Source organism: Danio rerio, chromosome 23 (assembly GCF_049306965.1).
Source record: "Danio rerio strain Tuebingen ecotype United States chromosome 23, GRCz12tu, whole genome shotgun sequence".
Taxonomy (NCBI): Eukaryota; Metazoa; Chordata; class Actinopteri; order Cypriniformes; family Danionidae; genus Danio; species Danio rerio.
Window position 1 is genome coordinate 43,555,702 of NC_133198.1, and position 22,359 is coordinate 43,578,060.

At 37.7% G+C, this 22,359-nt stretch overlaps 1 protein-coding gene across 23 annotated transcripts in view; it reads right to left on the reverse strand.

Moving 5' to 3' along the window:
* Positions 1–22,359, reverse strand: part of tgm1l3 (transglutaminase 1 like 3) — a 189,251-nt gene that overhangs the window by 17,190 nt on the left and 149,702 nt on the right. For 17 of the 23 annotated variants that reach the window (XM_073939370.1, XM_073939368.1, XM_073939365.1 and 14 more), the window contains 3 exons: positions 5,290–5,477; positions 1,816–2,300; positions 1,034–1,225 (listed from right to left, as the gene is read on the reverse strand). In XM_073939370.1, the coding sequence (XP_073795471.1) occupies positions 1,034–1,225; positions 1,816–2,299 (676 nt within the window). In that variant the 5' untranslated portion in view covers position 2,300; positions 5,290–5,477. The remainder of the gene's footprint in view (positions 1–1,033; positions 1,226–1,815; positions 2,301–5,289; positions 5,478–22,359) is intronic. The other 6 variants (XM_073939383.1, XM_073939384.1, XM_073939379.1 and 3 more) reach the window with 1 other exon arrangement.

Consider the following 22,359-nt stretch of genomic DNA (forward strand, 5'->3'; position numbering starts at 1 on the left):
CCTGCCTAGTTAACCTAATTACCCTAGTTAAGCCTTTAAATGTCACTTTAAGCTGTATAGAAGTGTATTGAAACATATCTAGTCAAATATTATTTACTGTCATCATGACAAAGATAAAATAAAACAGTTATTAGAAATGAGTTATTAAAACTATTATGTTTAGAAAATTGTGTGTATATAACACACAATGTTTATATTACATATAAATAAAAAAATCAAAAATATATGAATGCATCTGTGTATTCAAATACACATAATAAATGTACACACACATAAATCAAAACAAACTTATATTGGTAGGGTTAATTGCGATTAAATTTTGCCAATCAACATTTGTTTTTTTTGTATTTTAAATGTATATAAACTAGTTCTTACTCAAGGATTGAAACCTCTGGTTCTTGGGGGACATGAAATAGAGACAGGTGGATGTTTTAAATATTTAGGAACATTCATTGATAGTGATCCAACAGATGGTGGATTGACATTTGCTGGAAATGTAGAGTGCATTTAAAAAAAAAAAAAACAATGCAGAGATTTTATTTTATCAGGAGGCTACAACAATTTGGTGTCAGGGTTATTAGGCAAGCTATTGTATAATGATGGTTTGTTTTGTAGAATATAAAAAATATAGCTTAAAGGGGCTAATAACTTTTACCTTAAAATGGTTTTTAAAAAATGTAAAACTGCTTTTATTCAAGCTGAAATAAAACAAATAAGACTGTCTCCAGAAGAAAAAATATTATCACACATACTGTAAAAATGTCCTTGCTATGTCAAACATTATTTGTGAAATATTTAAAAAAGAAAAAAAAATCAAAGGGGGGTTAATAAATCTGACTTTAACTGTTAATAAAAAAAAATATAGGCATTTAATAATGTAACATAATACAAAAACAAACTTACAAAAATGAAAATACAAAAACAAAATGTTTTTAAAAACAATATACACTAACTACATTAACAATCTGAAAACAACAAATCGTGAATCACAATATTGACTATCAACTGCACTGAATAGGAGAACTTAACTGACCGAGTTTCAGCTCCAGGTGAAGTTGATCACATTTGGGATTGAAAGGCCTGGACAGCTCGACCCACATCTGGAAACACTGCCCTCTGCGGACGATCAGGTGGTCACCACGGAATCCGTTGGTGTGATGCTCCTGGCGATTCTGACTCTTCCAGCACTTCATCAGGTCAACACAACGAACCTGCAGGACCAGATCTGACACAAACATTCCAGCATTACTGAGCAATTTCAGAACAAACAATCCCTAATAATTTAATTACCCCATTTGGCAACCAAGATACTAACTTCTTTCTTTCTTTTTGAGTTTTTTTATTTAGTTAGATTTTTTTAACCATTAACAATTGATGTAAATTAAAAGTATTTAACTGTAACACGAACTGTATTTTACCGTAGGACAGTTATGCGGTATTTTGCTGTATTTTAAAGCAGCATTGTGAAAATTACTGTACATTTTACAGTAAAGATATACAACACTCATTCATTCATTTTCCTTCGGCTTAGTCCCTTATTTATCAGGGGTCACCACAGCGGAATGAACCGCCAACTTATCCAGCACATGTTTTACACAACGGAAAGCCTTTCAGCTGCAACCCAGTACTGGGAAAAACTCATGCACACTCATTACCACACATACACTTCGGCCAGTTTAGTTTGTTAAATTAACATATAGCGCATGTCTTTGGACTTGTTGGGTAAACCGGAGCACCCGGAGGAAACCTATGCCAACACGAGGAGAACATGCAAACTCCACACAGAAATGCCAACTAACAGATGAAATGTCTTACCTTCACAGCAGCGTGCCGCATTACAGTCATCTGCGCAATCCTTTAGGAAAACTTGCTTGCAGTCATAATCGCAGTGTGGTCTCACGTCACACGGGTTCACGCAAGGCTTTGGCAGAGGAACTACACAAGGACCTACAACTGGTTTACCGCAAAGGTCAACAACCGGTTTACCACAAGGGTCGAATATAGGTTTGCCGCAAGGATCGACAACTGGTTTACCGCAAGGGTCGACAATGGGTTTCCCACAAGGACTAATGACAGGTTTACCGCAATGGTCAACAACAGGCTTCACGCACGGATTCCCACATGGGTCGACAACAGGTTTCACGCAGGGATTCCAGCAAGGGTCTACGCATGGCTTCACGCAAGGGTTGCTGTAAACCGGCACGTAGCCCGATCCTTTCCAGAAACAGTCCTGCAGCTTGACGGCGGGAAAACGGCCGATGTTGCAGAAGTTGTTCAGACCACCGTTTACGATAGGCATTCTGTAAAATGAAGAACACAAATGAATCAGCACAGTTTAAAGTAGGAATGCATGCTATTGGAAGAAACTAACATTGCGATATTATGTTATTCTGCTATATATGTTGCAATATACACACAATTTCACCAGATGAGCTTGAGTAGCCCAATTTAGGGGAAAATTATTGTTTTAGATTGATTGGTAAGATTCTTTAGAGGAGTGCATCTGCATCAAATCTTTTAACATTTTCCTTCGTCTTAGTCCCTTTATTCATCTAGGGTCGCCGCAGCGGAATGAACCGCCAACTTATCCAGCATATGTTTTACACAGCAGATGCCCTTTCAGCTGCAACCCAGTACTGGAAAACACCCATACACACTCATTTACACACACATTCATACACTACGGCCAATTTAGTTTCTTCAATTCACCTATAGCGCATGTGTTTAGACTGTGGGGTAAACCGGAGCACCCAGAGGAAACCCACGCCAACACGTTGGAGAACATACAAACTCCACACAGAAATTCCGACTGGCCCAACTTATGCCTGAATTCTTTAAAAAATCTTTGTACAGTCACAGACGTAAAAACCCATGAAAATGTCAATTATCTTTGCTTATCATGCGATGTGACTCTTGGAGCCCTGCATGGGCGTTAAATCTAAGCCCTAGCACAGTCCTGGCCCATGAAGCATAGGCTGTAGCCCTGCCCTTATCCAATAGCTTATGAAAATTTTTGGCCCAAGTCCGTCTTGTAGCCCGTCTTTTTTCCGCCAAACTGCTTACTGTTACAGCTATTAAAATAGATTTATTTATAAAGATTTATTTTTGGCCTTTATTATTAGATAGGACAGTGTTGAGACAGGAAGCGAGGTGGTAGAGAGAAAGAGGGGGTAGGGTAATGTCGTCAAGCCGGGATTCGAACTCGCGACGCCCTGACGTGCTATTGCATCATATGTCGGCGCGCTAACCACTAGGCTATTGCGCCGACTTTTGTTTGTTCTTTAAATGTTAGTTTTTGTTTTTTAAGTGACATCGATAACCATGGTATGCGGTCCAAAGTGAGTTTACTCAATTTGCAAGTTGTGCATTGTGCATAACCAGTTGGCTCATTAGTTAAAGTTGTCACTATTTAAAAAGTTGACCAGAAGTTTGCTCTACCTTTAACGTTTTTCACAGTTTTAGGTTCGCCATTGCCAATTTTTCTCCTTATGTTCTCTATTGCACATGGCAGGAAGGCAACACTGGCGCTTCCGGACCGCATCGCATGCATTAGATCTCATTAAACTTAAAAAAAATAAATCAATTCTAAAGAGCAGACCTGAATCCTGATATGCATGCTAGCTCTGAAAACGGACTCGAAGTTTGGCCCTAGGGGCATAAAAAAGTCGGGCTCCGACAGGCTCTGGCTCAAATGCAAGGCTCTAGTGACTTTTGCAAATTTATTCAATTCACCTTTATTTGTATAGCGCTTTTACAATGTAGATTGTGTCAAAGCAGCTTCACATAAAAGATCATAGTAAATTGGAACAGTGAAGTTTAAGTTCAGTTCAGCTCAGTTCAGTGTGGTTTATTATTCACTACTGAGGGTCTAGATACTGGAGAGCAAATATATCGATGTGCAGCTCTACAGATCCCAAACCATGCAAGCTAGTGGCGACAGCGGAGAGGGGAAAAAAACTTCACCAACTGGCGAAAGTGAAGAAATAAAACCTTAAGAGAAACCAGATTCAGTTGGGCATGACCATTATAATTACTCTGCTGCCCAAACATCTAGTGCAGAGATGCAGTCTCAGCGGCGGAGATCTATATCAGCCTGATCTTATGAGAAAACCTATATTACATTTTGTCAGTTTAGTGGCTAATTCAGTCGTACTAAATTGTACGATTTTAAAAAAGGAGGCGTGGCACCGAACCCCACCCCTAACCCTAACTGTCATTGGGGGATGAGCAATTCGTACTAAATTGTGTGAATCGTACGAATCCATACTAATTACCCACTTAATCAAAGTTACGAATTGCCGTGAGATCGTGTTGAGAATAGAATGTGTTTGAACAAGACTGTTTTATTAAACTGATATATTTGTTAAAATTATATTTTAGTCATCAAACATCTTTAGAAATAGAAAGAAAGTACATTTAAATGTATACAAAATATTGCAGAGCAACATTACAAACTACAACATTTCAACAAAATTCAATTTATTATTTGTTTCTCTTTGTTTCTTTTATTATTTTACCTCTTATTACATTTTTTATTTAATATTTTCCCTAACATATATATATATATATATATATATATATATATATATATATATATATATATATATATATATATATATATATATATATATATATATATATATAAATATATATAATATTGCAAGATATTGTGCAGCCTTATAAAGTAATAATGCACATAAAATAACATAATCAGTGCTGAAGCCAAATCTGGAGCTAATCTAATAAATAACTTACGATAACAGTCCTAAAACTAGTAGCTTAAACTTATATGTTAGGAAAAAATATTAAACAAAAAACGTAATAAGAGGTAAAATCAAGAGAAACAAATAATAAATTGTATTTTGTTGAAATGTTGTAGTTTGTAATGTTGCTCTGCAATAATTTGTATACATTTAAATGTACTTTCTTTCTATTTCTAAAGATGTTTGGTGACTAAAATATAATTTGAATAAAATATGTCTTGTTCAAATGCACCAAAATATATGACCTATATTCACTGGAAATGGAAAAAAAAGTATTCGTTTTCAAAATAAGATGTACTCGTTTGTCCTGAGCTTATTATATATAAGCCACAAAAAAAAAATAAAGAACTAAGAAAAATAAATAAATATTGTCAGAATTGCTCTGTTAAAGATCACTTGAAAAGTTTTTTTAAAATAATACAAATTTTACAAGAAGGCTAACCATTCTGTCTGCAGCTGTAAGTGTAGTTTTAAGTATATTTCAGTAGAATTCCAAAATTTCAAATAAAGCAGACTGATTACTTACATGTTCGCAGTTCTTGCTCCGGAGAGATCTGAAGAGAGAAGAAAGTTCTTATCGAACTAAAATGACCAAAGCAAAGTAAGTCTGGTTCTGGCGCAGTGACCCCGCTGCCTGCTGAAGCCCAGTATATATTCACTTCTCCATTCCCTGCCCATCCACATGAGTAACACAAGCACTGCAGTATTCTACATCTAATGAAAGGGAGGGAGAGATTTGAAATGAATCACACAGACTAATATGGTGCTTAATATAATTGCTCTGATAATTGATTGTAAATCAGGTTGCAAGTAAACATGTTTAAGCTTTATGATAATTATACAACAGCGGTTTGAGGAGACACACCTCTTTGTTTCCGCATTTTTGGATTATAAAGATATTAGGATATATTAAACTGAGTTGTGTAAACAAAAGAAGTGTTTTTTCAAGTTCACCACCCTTTAATAGTAATACACTGTGTTCCTCTAATTGAACTTCATATTGTTTTATTCAAATCATTTGTCTTGTCTCACAGCACAAACTAACATCTTAAATGTGGCTTTTCTTGTCTAAGCAGCAATACTTTAACAAAAAAGTAAGTTAGGTTTACATTTAAAGCACTTGCTTTTTCATTCATTCATTTTCCTTTGGTTTAGTCCCTTCTTTATCAGGGGTCGCCACAGGGGAATGAACCGCCAACTATTCCAGCCATATGTTTTACGCACTGAATGCAACCCAGTACTGGGAAACACCCGTACACTTACATTCTCACACACACACACACACACACACACACACACACACACACTATAGGGCCAATTTAGTATATCAAATATCCGAGACTCGAACCAGTGACCTTCTTGCTGTGAGGCGACAGTGCTAACCACTGAGCCACTGTGCTGCCGCTTGCTTTTCCAGTATTTATTTTTTATTCTGTGCACAAATGATTAGACATTTTCAGTAAGATTAGACAGCTATTACTATTACTTTACGTTAATGTAAGATTATTTATATTTCTTTCAACAGTTCACACTTAGCTGATGATTGATTATAAAGCCTGTTTGGCTGTCCCGGGAGAGAGCCCTGAGCTCATAAAATACTTGAGCCCAGGGCTCCCTCCCAGTTGCAAGGCGAGAGGGGAGTTTAAGCTTAGGTAGATCTCGAGAACTCCCTTGCTGTTGTAACCAATGAACAGATAGCGATCTCTTTTAAGAGGTATCTACTTACTAGGAGCATGTCTGTGGTGCAGATTTGGATTAGTCAATTAACTTAAGCCTGGTTTATACTTCTGCGTCAAGTGACCGGTGTAACCCACGGCGCATGCAACGCGCGCTGTCTCTGTTGGTCTGCATTAACACTTCAGAAATGCTAGTTGGCAGTGAGATGTAAATGTTCTTTTGTGTCGAGTTTCCTCGCTGCTGTTTTGCTTTTCCTGAACACTTCCTGGATGTACAAGTGGCTCAAACTCGCTCATTTTGAGGCAGGAACCGGCGGACGTAGAACAACTTTAACTATGAGGTAAACACAAAAAATGTTGCGACATGTAGTTACATTTTTTGAGAGGTGCACGTCAGTGACGCCGACGGCCACGGCGAAGATCTATGCATCAGCGCAGTAGCATACGCTGGCGTTTGACGCAGAAGTATAAATCAGCCTTTAGGTTGCCAGTTTTTGGACGGTGGGAGGAAACCGGGGAACCCGGGGGAAACCCACATGAGCACGAGGAGAATGTGTAAACTCCGCACAAAAACGTCGACTGGCTTGGTAAGGACTAGAACCAGTGAGGTTCTTACTGTCATGTGCCACCCATCTAGAAAGGAGGAGGAGTAGGGGCCGAAGGGGGGATTCTTCAAAAGGAAGATGGCTGTTATATGGAACTTAGAGTATTTATGGTGGCTTAGGAATCGTCTGATTGGTGAATCATAAATTAAATAATGCGGGATTGGCCGCAAATAATTATAAGCACATGATCCTATCGAATTTTGTTTATGAATAAACTTCACTTATCTTTGTATTTTTCTATGATTTCATGTTTTCAATGAATCTATTTATTAAGTATATATCACTATAAGTTCATATGAACAGGATGTTGTTGCAAATTTGATTTAAAATTCAAAATAAAAATGCTGTTTAGTATTTCGCACATTTTAAATTGCAATTCAGTGTCACTTTTTATTTGAAATTGCACAATATATCATTGATTTTTAGCGGAAATTAAACATCATGACAATGGTTTTTATGTTACACTCTCAGAAATAAAGGTACGCAAGCTGTCTGTCACGATCACCAGCGACCTCTAACCACCAGAGGTCGCTGAAAAACATTATCACTCATACAAACTACAAATCTGCCAGTTTATGGACTACAACTTCATACATGCTCTTCATCCACACACACCTGCTTCCTCATTTAGACCGATTACACTCGCACCACCTGAGAATTGTCAAAAACTGATTACGCACACTATTTAAGCAGCACACACACTCATTTACAGTCCGAGTCTTGTTATCTGTATTGTAACACTACAATTTGTTTTCCTAGTCTTATTTTCTTATGTTTTGACCCTTGACTTGTTAGCCTTTTCGTCTTAGTCCGCCGCCTGCCTTACGACCTCTCGCCTGTTTCTTTAACTCCGATTCTGGACTGCCTCTATGCATCTGTTTGCACCCGTGTTGACCATTGCTTACCTGACCATTGAATAAACCTGCAGGTGGATCCAAACATCTGTTGTCATTGTCACTCCCCATGGTTACACTGTCACTGGGGTGGTACATTATAAAAAAGTCCACATTAGTACCTTAAAAGTATATATACAAATTTTAGGAGGAACATTTTTGAAGAGTTCAGATGTAAAAACTTCTAAATGCCATCTGAAATTTTCCTTAAAAACGAACATTTATCTCAGCCTCCTTTTGTTTATGTTGATATATTTCACTTTAAAGAACAGGAAAAGGACTTATTCTTTGCCATCAAAGTGATATTACTGAACATACACACAAAAGCCTAATAAAAATGCTCATATTAGAGGAAAATTTTAGACGGCATTTAGAGGTTTTTGCATCTAAACTCTTCACTTGTACTTTTTGGGTACTAATATGTACCCTTGAGGTATTTATATATCTTGTAGGTAAAAATTTGTACCTTTGAAAAGTAACCACCCCAGTGACAGCTTGCGTATACCTATTTCTGAGAGTGTACTTTATTAATAGAAATGTCAAAAAAGGTTATATTTTTCATCAGTTTGATGTAGTTTGAGATTAATAAAAACGTTCATTTGACTAAAAAGCAACATATACACCACAGTTTATCATTTTATTTTCAGTGCACAGCATAAGATTTGTTTTAATCAACATTAATTAACTATTTTGTTTTTCCAGAGATGAGTTGCAGATGGAAGGGCATCTGCTACATAAACATATGCTGGATAAGTTGGCGGTTCCTTCCGCTGTGGTGACCCCAGATTAATAAAGGAAGTAAGCCGAAAAGAAAATGAATGAATGAATGAAAAATTATTAAGAATTAATTCTAAATGATTTCCAAAGTATTTTGAAATTCATTAGTGTTTTCCATTTATCTGACTGCATTTTTGGTACCATGGAACTTTAGGAATTGAAACGGCATCTTTCATTGAAATTTGTAGTAGTTTGAAGTAACATATTGTCTTGGTTAGTCATGCAAATTATTGTTCAAATACTATGCAATAAGCTGTCATTACGTTTTCAGCTTTTTATATTGTTTCAATTAACTAAAACATGTCACTAAAAGTTATATTTTTTTATTTTCAACCTCAAAAGTTGTTGGAGCAGAGATCAAGATTCCAATATTGTAATAAAAAGCAAGAATAAATGGAAAACACCTATGTGCACCTGTTAATTAAAGGGATAATTTACACAGTAATGAAAACTTTGTCGTCTTTTACTCACCCTTTAATTGTTTCAAACTTTTATAACTCTCTTTCTTTTGTTGAACACTAAAGAAGGTGTTCTGAAAAATGTCGGAAACCTGTAACTATTGACTTCCATAATATTTTTTTCCATACAAAGGAAGTCAATGGTTACAGGTTTTCTGCACTTATCAAAATATTTCATTCGAGTACAACAGAATAAAGAAACTCATAAAGGTTTGGAACCACTTGAGTGTGAATACATTTTTGTGTGAACTATCCCTTTTTATAGCATTATTCATTCATTTTCCCTTCAGCTTAGTCTCTCATTTATCAAGGGTTGCCACAGTGGAATGAACCGACAACTATTCCAGCATATGTTTTACGCAGCGGATGCCATTCCAGCTGCAACCCAGTACTGGAAGACACTCATTCACTCACACACTCATACACTACGGCCAATTTAGTTTATTCAATTCACCTATAGCACTTATTCCCGCACAGTCTTTGGACTGAGGGGAAACCGGAGCACCGGAGGAAACCCACACCAACATGCGGAGAACACGCAAACTCCACACAGAAATGCCAACTGACCCAGCCTGGACTTGAACCAGCGACCTTATTGCTGTGAGGAGATAGTGCTAACAACTGAGCCACTGTGTCACCTTTTAAAGCATTATAACCGTGTGACTCTGTAGTACACTGAAGATTGAATTGCTCAAATTCATCTACAGCCCTACATTTCATATTACACTAGTTATGACAAAAGGCAGTTCAGCTTCATATCGCAAGCAATTATAAGCCTAAGCCACGCGTATACCGAGAAATTGTCCTTAATTATTCCCACACCCAAAAGTCAATCATTTTTAGGCGACACAAACAGACACACCACTGTTAGGTTTCTATTATGGTAGGTAATTGTCACCATCAAAACTGCCCCATAACTGTCATCACAAATACAGTATAGATTAAAAAGAGGGATTAAGTGCAATGAACATCTTAATCATTGTCATCATCAAAAATAATAGAAATTTAAGGAACAATTGCAATGAAACAGTTGCTAATGCGGACCAGTTCTTTTAAAGTCTAATTGTTTTATTCTTGCTGTGATTTTGTAGTAGTATACATGATTGTTCAGCCAAGAGAAATCATATAGTCCAGTGGTTCTCAAACTTTTTTCATCAAGTACCACCTCAGAAAAAAATAGTCTCTCCTAGTACCACCAAATGACCAGTATTGAAATACAATAGCGTATTAGGCCCAGTAAAGCAGCTACAACTCTGCAAAGTTAATAAAAAACGTGGCAAATTACCTCAGAAATATAGGCTACATGTCATATATGGCATATTATTTACATAATTTTGATACATTTTTAAATGTGTATAGCATGTACATGACATATTTCATTCCTCCGCGTACCACTAGAAGGAAGCCTGTGTACCAATAGTGGTACACGTACCACAGTTTGAGAACCACTGATATAGTCAAACTGTTTTATACTGCTGAGCTCTGATTAATGACAATATAGTTTGAAAACAAAAAAGAAACGATCATAGCAAAGCTATCAGGGTTCAACAGCTGTTAATGTTGGTTATGGATATCATGCTATATGCCATCTGTCAAATAATCAGTGGTGGTTCTAGGGGGGGCCATCTGTTTTTTTCATCAGCATTAGTTCCCCGCATTCGTCAAAAGTAAAAATCTAATTCAACCCAATAAAATATCTCCACTTTCAAAAGGGGATCTACTCTAATCTTAATAATTTATAAGTGGTTTATTAATAAATAAAGGGTTTTTAAGTTGGCAGTCTTTTAACAATAAATTGTGAAGCTTTGTGACTCATTTACTAGTCTGTCATGAGCCATATCATACCTCTTAAACCTCCTATCTCCTCCTGATTTGCAGTTTCTGTTTGTTTTTTGAAAATGTAATTTCCTGCATGTCTTCAAATCTGAAAATATGATTTATTTTATAGTGTGAGTTGTTATCCAATGTGATACAAAGCTACAAAAGATCTGAATAAACATAAAAATGCTGATCATTTACACGACTGCAACAATAAATGATTTATATGTGTCCTTCCAGCCATCTTAGGTAATTTCATAAGAAAGTCTATTCATAATTCAATGCTAACTGACAGCTTGTTAGGCAAGGCAAGGCAAGGCAAACTTTATTTATAGAGCACAATTTAACACAACCGTAGTTGATCCAAAGTGCTTTACAATAAAATAAACTAGACAATGAAACTAAAAATAACTGGTATTAAAAATACAATGAAATATATTTAAAAGTAATACTAAAATATAAGTAATAAAAAATAACATGCATGCATCAGTCAAAGGCAAGAGAGTAAAAATGTGTCTTTAAGTTAGATTTAAAAGCATCCAAAGAAGGAGAGATTCTGATGTTCAGAGGGAGACTATTCCAGAGCCTTGGGGCCGCAACACTGAAAGCTCGATCACCCTTTGACTTGCAGCGAGACCGAGGGACAGACAAAAGAAACTGATCATGTGATCTTAAGAATCTACAAGCTGTATATGGCCTAATAAGCTCGCTGACATAGGCCGGGGCAGAATTGTGCAAAGCTTTATAAGTGAAAAGAAGAATTTTAAAATCAACCCTGTATTTTATAGGTAGCCAGTGCAATGAGGCAAGGACAGGGGAGATATGATCTCTTTTCTTAGTTCCTGTTAATAATCTGGCGGCTGCATTTTGGACCAACTGTAGCCGAGAGAGTGAGGTAGGCCAATGTACAAAGAACTGCAGTAGTCTAACCGAGAGGAGATTAAAGCATGGGTTACGATTTCTAAATCTTTTTTTAGAAAGAAAGGGTTTAACTTTTGCCACCAATCTAAGCTGGAAAAAACTGCTCTTCACCACCGCATTTACATGTTTGTCAAACTGCAGAAGTGGATCAAAGATAACTCCGAGATTCTTGGCGTGATTGTGCAGATTAGGGCTCCTAGCTGAGTTTTAATTGAATTGTTGGTAGCAGCAGGACCTAAAATTAACACTTCTGTTTTATTCTCATTTAGTTGCAGAGAGTTATTTGTCATCGAGGTCTTAATGTCGGTAAGGCATAGGAAAAGATTTTCTAATGATAAATCTTTTCCTAGTTTGATTGGAAAGTATAGTTGGAGATCATCAGCATAGCAGTGATAGCTTATGTTATGTTTGAGGAGTATTGAGCTTAAAGGAAGCATATAAAGAGAAAATAAAAGAGGGCCAAGAATAGATCCTTGTGGAACACCACAATGAATAGGTTTAGGTGGTGAAGTAAAGCATCCAATATTTACAGAAAAAGATCTCTCCTTTAGATATGAGGAGAACCACTGCAGGGCAAGGCCCTGAACCCCAACAACACACTCAAGCCGTCTCAATAATATGTTGTGATCTACGGTATCAAAAGCAGCACTTAGGTCTAAAAGTATTAAAATCGCAGATGATCCAGAATCCATGGAGAGTAAAATGTCATTTGTGACCTTTAGTAGTGCAGACTCAGTGCTGTGTTTTGCTCTAAAACCAGATTGGAAGGGGTCTAGAATATTAAAAATGTCCAGATATGAGGTCAATTGTGAAAGTACAATTTTCTCTAAAACCTTTGAGATAAATGAGAGCTTAGATATGGGCCTGTAGTGGTCAGGCACAGCGGGATCAAGATTACGCCTCTTTAATAGAGGCTGTACAACAGCATGTTTAAAGACATCTGGAAAAACCCCGTTTATTAAGGAGCTGTTTATTAAGGCTAAGAGGGAGGGGCAGATTGTATCTAAAACCTCTTGTTACAGTAGAATATAGCTATGAAATAATAAGCTAGATGCATGAACTCACTGTGATTTAACTATTACAGAAACAGATGTGACTGGCTATATCATATCTAATTAAATATGTATAGATATCTATATTGTGTCTAGAAAGCTAGTACAATAGACATTATTCTGAATAATTCACATAACAGTTACTTTATTTCAACAAAAATACACACATTTTATATTGGGAAAACGAATATTAAGCTTCATCAGTAGTTAGAACTATTTAGTTTGGCGAAACACTCATCAGCATCAGCTCCTCAAAATAATGAATGGATGACAGTGCAGTGGTGAGATTTTTTTAACACCATGTGACAACAGTGCCACTCCCACCTGCCGGTAGAAACAGATACTGCTGAACAGCTGACTATTTAATTACCTGACACAAACGCTGCGTTGAGTGGAATGCGCGTCATGCATGTGGCAATTTTAAGTACCTGTATAACAAAGTAAATGTTATACACCCTATTTTTATTTAAGTGCAACAAATTCCCAAAAATCAAAGGCTTTTGACAATACATCAGGGGCTTAAGCCCCCAAAGACACCCCCCCACCCCAACGCAACACCCCTGATCAAAATTGTCCACTGTTGAATATATTAGACTTTTGTTTTCAATAGCGATTTTAAAACTTTTAATATAGGAAGTCCTTAGCTATGGGTATTATTAATCAGGAATTGAGTGTACATAGTTTTACATTAGGAAATGCAGTCTTGAAAAAAGTGCAAGATGTAACATGTTGATCAAATGTAGTTTTCAGTCACGCTCGGGTAAAAGTAATATTCAGCTTGTTTAGTTTTGCCTTCATTTGTTTTTGATTTGAGTCTTCAACACATGATTTTTTACAACACGTTTTGTTTAAACATAATAGTTTAACTAATATCTAATAACTTCATTTTAATCTTTCCTATGGTGACAGTCAGAGCATATTATTTTACAGGTTATTTTGCAAGATAGTTGTATACAAAGTCCCTTGTATAGTCTTTGATTCAGATTAAAGTGTAATTTAAAGACTTAACTGTTAACAAGGAAAGTTAGAATAATTAGTCAAGTTAGTGTATAACTGGTTTGTTGTGTAGACGATTAAAAATATACAGTATATATCATAAGGAGACTAATAATACTGAGCTTAACTGTTTTTTATTTTTAAAAACTGCTTTTGTTCAAGAAACTAACCATAAGAAATAAGACTATGATTCCAGAATGGTTATTTTTGTTTTATAGGAAATACTGTGAAGATTTCCTTGGTTTGTTAAAGATCACTTTGAAAACATTGATTTAAATTAACGGGAGGGCAAAAAAAAAAAAAAAAAAAAAAACTTTACCTGCATCTGTTAAAGTTAACAGGAGCAAAAATGTGACTTGAGTGTAAAAAATGTGTTATCCTACAATACAAAGTTACTTGTCAAATAAATTAAAAGCGGAAGACTATTTTGAGTTATTTAATTGACTTTTTTAATAAAAACTGCAGAGTGATGCATGACAAAAATGACTTTGAATAATTGTTTAAGTAGTTTGTGATGTACAGTTGAAGTCAGAACTATTAGCCCCCTTCGAATTGTTTTCTTCTTTTTTAAATATTTCCCAAATTATGTTTAAAAGAGCAAGGAAATTTTCACGGTATGTCTGATAATATTTTTTCTTCTGGAGAAAGACTTATTTGTTTTATTTCAGCTAGAATAAAAGCAGTTTTAAATTGTTTAAACAACATTTTAAGGTCAAAATTTTTAGCCCCTTTAAACTATTTTTTCCCCGATAGTCTTCAGAACAAACCATCGTTATACAATAACGTGCCTAATTACCCTAACCTGCCTAATTAGCCTGATTAACCAAGTTAAGGTTATATATATATATACAGTTGAAGTTAGAATTATTAGCCCCCTTTTGATCTTTTTTCTTTTTTAAATATTTCCGAAATGATGTTTAACAGAGCAAGGAAATTTAATAATATAATAATTCTGACTTCAACTGTATGTTAAAGTGTGCCCCCTAAAAGTACTCTGGACCAGTTATTCTGGTCCAGAACCACCACTGCAAATAATTCATTTCTATTGCATAATTTACCTATAATGTCTGACTAGAGCTTGAGTATGTTTGAGTAAATGAGTTATTAATAGAGAAGCAAACACTGTGTATCAATGATACATCTAACCTGACTTGATTTATTTGATCTGGGCTTAATTAAATCTGCTATTAAACACATTTAGCCAGCATGCTGTAATACCTATGAATTTACCCTAGCTGCATCTGATCGTCTGATTTACTCATCAAATACTATAATGATCAGATTCTTAAAAAGAGCGTAACAATCAGTTTCTGATGATAAAACAATGTTCAGCAACTATATTAAAGTTTTTAAGGGCGACTGGTTGTTTAGGACAAAATATGAATGATTTTTTCACTTAATTATTTAAAAGCCACTTGAAGGGGTTTATATTTTGCTGCCTTATGTAACTACGTTTTTCTAAATAATTTGAAGAATCTTTTAATCCGGCTTAAATCCAGAGAAATAAGCAATTTAACCTATAATGAGACATCAAAATATGCCTTTGTTTGTTGTGAATATGCGCCCTCTAGTGTTAAAGTTATCCCATTGAAGTCTGAGTTATCAACCCCCTTTTTTTTCTTTTTTAAATATTTCCCAGACGATGTTTAGCAAGGAAATTTTCACAGTATGTCTGATAATATTTTTTCCTCTGGAGAAAGTCCTATTTGTTTTATTTCGACTAGAATAAAAGCAGTTTTTAATTTTCTTAACACCATTTTAAAGTCAAAATTATTAGCCCCTTTAAGATATTTATTTTTTCGACAGTCAACAGAACAAACCATCGTTATATAATAACTTGCCTAATTACCCTAACCTGCCTAGTTAACCTAATTAACCTAGTTAATGTCACTTAAATGTCCGTAATGTGACTAAATGTCACTTTAAGCTGTATAGAAGTGTCTTGAAAAATATCTAGTAAAATATTATTTACTGACATCATGGCAAAGATAAAATAAATCAGTGATTAGAGCTGAATTATTAAAACTATTATGTTTACAAATGTGTTGAAAAAAATCTTCTCTCCTTAAAACAGAAATTGGAGAAAAAAATAAACAGGGGGGTGAATAATTCAGAGGGGCTAATAATTCTAACTTCAACTGTATAGTGTCCATTTAATTCATCAAGCATACTATTGTTAATCATGTTTGTTTACATTAATTGAACCAAATTTTTTAGGATTTGTGGAGGAAACATATAGTACATTAATAATGTGCAGAAAATTCCACCAATCAAGAGAAGTCAAACAGCTGTCCGCTCCGCCCACAATTCATGCAAAGAGTTTGCATGTTCTCCCCGTGTTGGCGTGGGTTTCCACCGGGTGCTCCGGTTTCCCCCACAGTCCAAACACATGCGCTATAGGTGAATTGAATGAACTAAATTGGCCGTGGTGTATGAGTGTGTGCATGTGAGAGTGTTTCCCAGTACTAGGTTGCAGCTGAAAGGCCATCCACTGTGTAAAACATATTCCAGAATAGTTGGCGGTTCATTCTGCTGTGGCAGCCCCTAATAAATAAGGGAGTAAGGCGAAAGAAAATCGAAAGAAGGACACAGGACACCTTATAGTTAATCATTTGGAAAGGTGTGATGGCAGTTATTTATTATTTTTAGGTCAACTTACAAGCAATAACAGCAAATGGTTTCCTCCTTTGGGCCGTTCCTGCAATTTTAAGCTCTTGCAGGAAAATCATTATGTTGTTATGGTTTGGACGGGAATGAGAATTAAAGATTGAATGCCACACTAAGTCTCATGATTTAACCAGTAGATGATTCAGTCTGGGTGATAATGACACTAATTAAGTCGTGTTTATATGTAAGGTGAAAGTAAAAATGTTTGTGAGAATAAAACGGCAATAGCACTGTCGCCTCACAGCAAGAAGGTCGCTGGTTTGAGTTGCAGCTGGGCCAGTTGGCGTTTCTGTGTGGATGCCGTAGTGTATGAGTGTGGTAGAGTGTTTCCCCGCACTGGGTTGCAGTTGGAAGGGCATCCGCTGTGTAAAACATATGCTGGATTAGTTGGCGGTTCATCACTCTGTGGCAACCCCTGATGAATAGAGACTAAGTCGAAGGAAAATGAATGAGTTATTTTGTGATAAACTATAAGCTTAAAGTGCAATTTAATGGCTTAACTAGGTTAATTAAGTTAACTAGGCTAGTGATTGGACAACAGTGGATTGTTCAGTGTTTGACCTGGTTAAAGAAACTAGGTTCCACTTCATTTTCATGATTACTATTCCAGCAGAGCAGAAGAATGGTCTTGCAAATGTGTAAACTCTTTCTCATTGGGTTGACACATTTTTCCCACAATTTTTCTAAACAGTTAACACGCATGTCATTCAAGCAGTCCAAACTCCATTGTTTTAGCTATGGTAACTAAACAGAAACCATCTATTCCTTACCATTAACTACAAATCTTCATTTAGTAATCAGTCTGCGTACATTATTAATGGTGGAAGGTCTGTGTTGTTCTGTGCCAGCAAGGATGGAGGAAGTGAATAGTGTCTATGTCCTATACTCCCAATAGATTTGACTGTATATTGGTTTACATGTGTTTTCTCTAATATTTACAGTATTTTATTACTTTCGTCAGTTTTTTTTTTTTTTTACAGTATTTCAGTTTTCAGCCACAGTTTGAAAAGTGTCATGAATTCAATATAAATTTAATCGAAGCATTTCTTATTCTGGATCCAAATCTTTGCAAAAAGTCTAATTTGACAGCCCAAATAGAAAGACAACAAATGGCATTGGCACAGGCACAATGGCAAGCAATGGTGCACTGATTCATACTAAGGTCTGTATTTGTATTTTGTTTATTGTGTACTGATTAATTGAAAGAGCTTATATACTTATTAGCAAGTTGTGTTGTTTGAAGGTAAAACTAGCTTTTTAAATTTTTTGACACATCATGTGCGTTTTGCAAGCAAAATGTGTTATTTTGACCTTGAGTGCCGCTGTTTAGGAATGAGTGTTAACTGTTTTGAAAATGTGGAGTTTCAGTTGACGGCTGCATCAAAGCAATCAAGAAAAACTGTAATTCCAAATCCCTATATTTGATATTCTTATATATCATTTAAATGTGTAAACACTCATTTGTTCTTACATGAACTTACTTAATCGTACTTCCAGGGCCATTAATATCAAAGTTAATACTTAGCCGGACCATATTGGTGTCTCTTAACTAAGCATGGGCTGGAATAAGAATCTGACGGTACGATAACCTTGGATAAAGATATCACAGTTTATAAATGTTTGGGTAAAAAACACAAACTTTTCCCCCTTTGATCATACTTTATTTTGAGAGACATTTAAAATATTTTGGAACAGTAAACATCCCAGCATGAACAGGATGTCAACATGACGGCAGATTGACGTTGTACCCCAACATCAAGGGGACGTTACATTTTGTTTGGAAATGAAAATCGGTTCGACATCAGAACCCAATGTCAGACCAACGTCAACGTCCAACCTAAAATCAACCAAATATCAACGCCTAATGATGTTACAGCTTAACGTCGTGTGGACGTTACTACTATGATGTCAGATGTTGAATTTTGGTTGCCATACCTGACAAATAAATGTCAGCATTTGACGTTGATACAACGTTGGTTTAAGATGTTGGCGTCGACGTTGGATTTTGCTCACTTTCCAACACGACCTAAAACCAACCAAATATCAACGCCATTCTTGGACGCCAAAATAATGTTGTCCTTAGACGCTGGCTAGACATTGAATTTTGGTCACCTGACGTCACAACCTAAATATTAACATCTTATGATGTTGTCTGCCTGCTGGGATGTCAGGCTAAATAATTCAAATAAATCATTAAACAATCACTCCGCTGTCTTCATTTGTTTCAGCACAGATTTCTGCACAATTTAAAACAAAATCTTTGGATATCTTTTTGGCTGGAGATACTGTTGTCCTAAAAAACAACAACAAAAAAATTTAAATATAAAAATCTTACAAATACCCAGGAATGGTATAGCAGAAAATGTTGGCGATTTTAAAACCTTGACTTTTTAAACGCGTTATAACTTGAAAATGATTATCGTCTCATGTCTATTCGCAACATCTAGTATTTTTTAGATCATCTAGAGCCCCAGCTGGGGCTCGAACCAGTGACCTTGCTGCAGGCGACAGTGCTACCCACTGCTCTTTCGTGTCGCCTTTTTTACATTTATCCATTTTTATTTTATTTTTTTATTTTATGGCAAATTACAGTAAAAAAAAGAGACAAAAACAGTTATATTTTTAAAAGTATAGATAGTATCAACTTAAACACAGGGGAAATTAATTCTTAATAATAATAATGGCCCTAATCAAAAAAAAAAAAAAAAACAGTGAACATTTCTTAAAAATTTATACTTAAAATACAGGGGGCTAACTATACTGTAGCATGCTAGAAAAGGTTTAAATACAGTTCCTGGTTGTTGTAGTTTGGCGTGTATTTATGTTGGGTAATGTAGGGCTTTAAGGGGCTGGATTAAGGGAAAAAGGAGTCTGCGCACTTGAGAGGGAGGGGGCGGGTTTTCGAGAGATTGACAGGTATCTGGGGTTTTCTTTGGTTGACGAGAGAGAGTTGTTTTATGTGAAGAGCTAAAAGGATTACTCTGTCTGCAACGTACAAAAGTTCAATAAAAGACAAGTTTTGACTGCTAAACGCTTCCTGACCTTCTTCAGTCTGCTACACTGGTGTCAGAAGTGAACTGGATAGCCGCATTTACTTATTTTTCGTCCTGCAACCAACGCGATGTGGAAGAAGACCCAAGGAAAAATAAAGTCCGAATCTAAGGACCAAAGTCAAAGGTTTCGTGGGGCTCTGGATGGATCAATGTCGCCTCCTGAGCACTTGATTAAGCAGGAAGATCGATGGGAATCTCACAGAGCTCGTGTGATTGATGCCACGAGGCGGATGGCAGCAGACGCCGGGCTTTCGTTACCAGAGCCGAGTACCGCCGAGAGTTACCGAACAGTCACGAGAGAAATAAACAAACATGGCGGCGCCCATGTTACAACGCGAGGTACTGATGAAAACAAACATAGCAGCCCCCAAGGGTTGGCGCTGTCGGCTGATGTAGATATACGCCGCGGCACCTTTGGAACCCCGCCGGGTGCGGATAAAAATGGACATGACGGCGCCCACGGAGCTGCGCTGCCTGACGATGTAAATAAACATGGCGGCGCCCACGGATCCGCGCTGTCTGCCGACGCATATGAATGCAGTGGCGGCCGCGGCGCTACAGCTATAGTGACTGTTAAAACACCCAAATTTTCAGGCAAAGCTGATTGGGAAGCTTTTCATGCTCAATTTGAATTGCTGGCTCGAGCTGGAGGCTGGTCAGAGGACCGCAAAGCTCTTGAATTGGCTATGTGCCTAACTGACGATGCCCTGTCCTGCTTGTTACTTCTAAGCCCTGAACACAGACATGACTATAATGCACTTGTCGGTGCTCTGAAACGACGTTTTGGCCAATTTGAACAGTCAGGCCTCCTGCGTTCTGAACTGAATAATAGACGCAGGCTTCCTGGAGAGCAGCTGAGAGTTTTAGCAAACGACATTGAGAATCTGACTCGACGTGCATATGCCCACATGCCTCCCTCTGTTCAAGGGGAGCTTGCAAGAGACCAGTTCGTCCAGGCCCTGGCCCCTGTGGAGCTCCGCAGACAAACTCAACTGGCCCACCCACATACCCTACAGGATGCTTTGGAAATGGCTTTGGAGAGAGAAATTGTTTGTGGAACCCCTAAATTGGAAGAGAGTCATCACAATATTGTTCCAGTAAGGTCTGCTGATGTGGGGGAGGGGTTAAGTGAAAGACCAGCCTGGGTCTCAGAGATAACTGAGTTAATTAGATCTGTGACACTTCAAGCCGAGCAACGTCCTCGCACGAGACCACGGGTTTGTTGGGGTTGTGGTCAGACTGGACATTTAGTCAGACAGTGTCCTAATGTAGCGGGGAACCAGGGAAACGGCCTGGGGTCCGCATGAGCGGGGATGTGCGGACCCTCAACTCTCATCCCGACCATGAGACTTTTCCATCAGGGGTCAAAGGAGTGGGGCAAACGAAGAGAAAACATGTTTTGTTGGGGGAGGGGAAATATGGGCCCAAAGAGTCTGTAGTTGTGGTGGGTCGAACATGTGTTAGTGATTTTTGTCATGTACCAATTTTAGTAGAAGGAGTTCCATGTGTGGCATTGGTGGATACAGGCTCTACTGTAACGGTCTTGAGACCAGATTTGGTACCAACCAATGCCAGACTGGATCCCACCACTGTTCTGTTACGCACAGTGACAGGGGAACTTGCACCAATGAAGGGTAAAGGGGAGGTGGAGCTCACTGTCGGAGGGAAGACATTACAACATTCAGTGTGGGTGGCTACTGTCCAGGACCCCTGTATTCTCGGTCTAGACTTCCTAAGAAGTGCAGGCTGTAAGTTAGACTTGAAAAATGGTATGCTTTGTTTCGAAGGGGGTCCTGAGGTTGTCATGTCCACTGGAAATGACAGGGATATGTCTTTTACAGGCCTTCTAGAGGCAAAATCTTCTCATGGGAAGCCTAATGGGGGGGAACATATACCACACTTGCAAAACCACAACAAAGCTGACAACAGTCCTCAAGGGGTAAAGAACTCTCCTACTTCCTTAGCCCTTGCTCCGCCTGTGGTCGATCCCAGGGTGGCCCCACAATTCCATGACATGCAAGGGCAGGGAACCAGCACTCTGATTTCCCCTCTTGGGGAGGAGACAGGGTTGGGGGATTTGAGGGAGTTATGGTGTAAGAATTGTGAGGGCTTGGATGAGTGTCAGCAGAAGCAGTTTTGGGATTTGCTGTTTAAATTCAAACACTGTTTTGCATTTAGGGAGGGAGATGTGGGGCAAACACACCTAGTGCAACATGAAATAGAGACTGGAGATGCCACACCTGTTAGGCTGCGGCCACGGAGGCTCCCCTTTGCACGACAGGATGCTGCTGATAAGGCCTTGACAGAAATGGCACAAGCAGGGATAATTGAGCCCTCCGAGAGTGCATGGGCTGCACCGGTAGTCTTAGTGCCTAAGAAGGGGGGCCAGTGGAGATTTTGTGTTGACTACAGACGCCTTAATGAAGTGACCAGAAAGGACTCCTACCCCATTCCCCGTGTCGACGAATCACTGGACCTGGTGGTGGGGTCCTCATGGTTCACTTCCTTGGACCTTCGTTCTGGCTATTGGCAGGTACCGCTTGCGCCTGATGCAAGGCCTAAAACAGCATTTTGCACCAGTCGAGGGCTGTGGCAGTTCCGGGTGCTCTGTTTCGGTCTCTGCAATGCACCTGCCACGTTTGCAAGGTTAATGGACAAGGTGTTGTCGGGTATTCCAAGG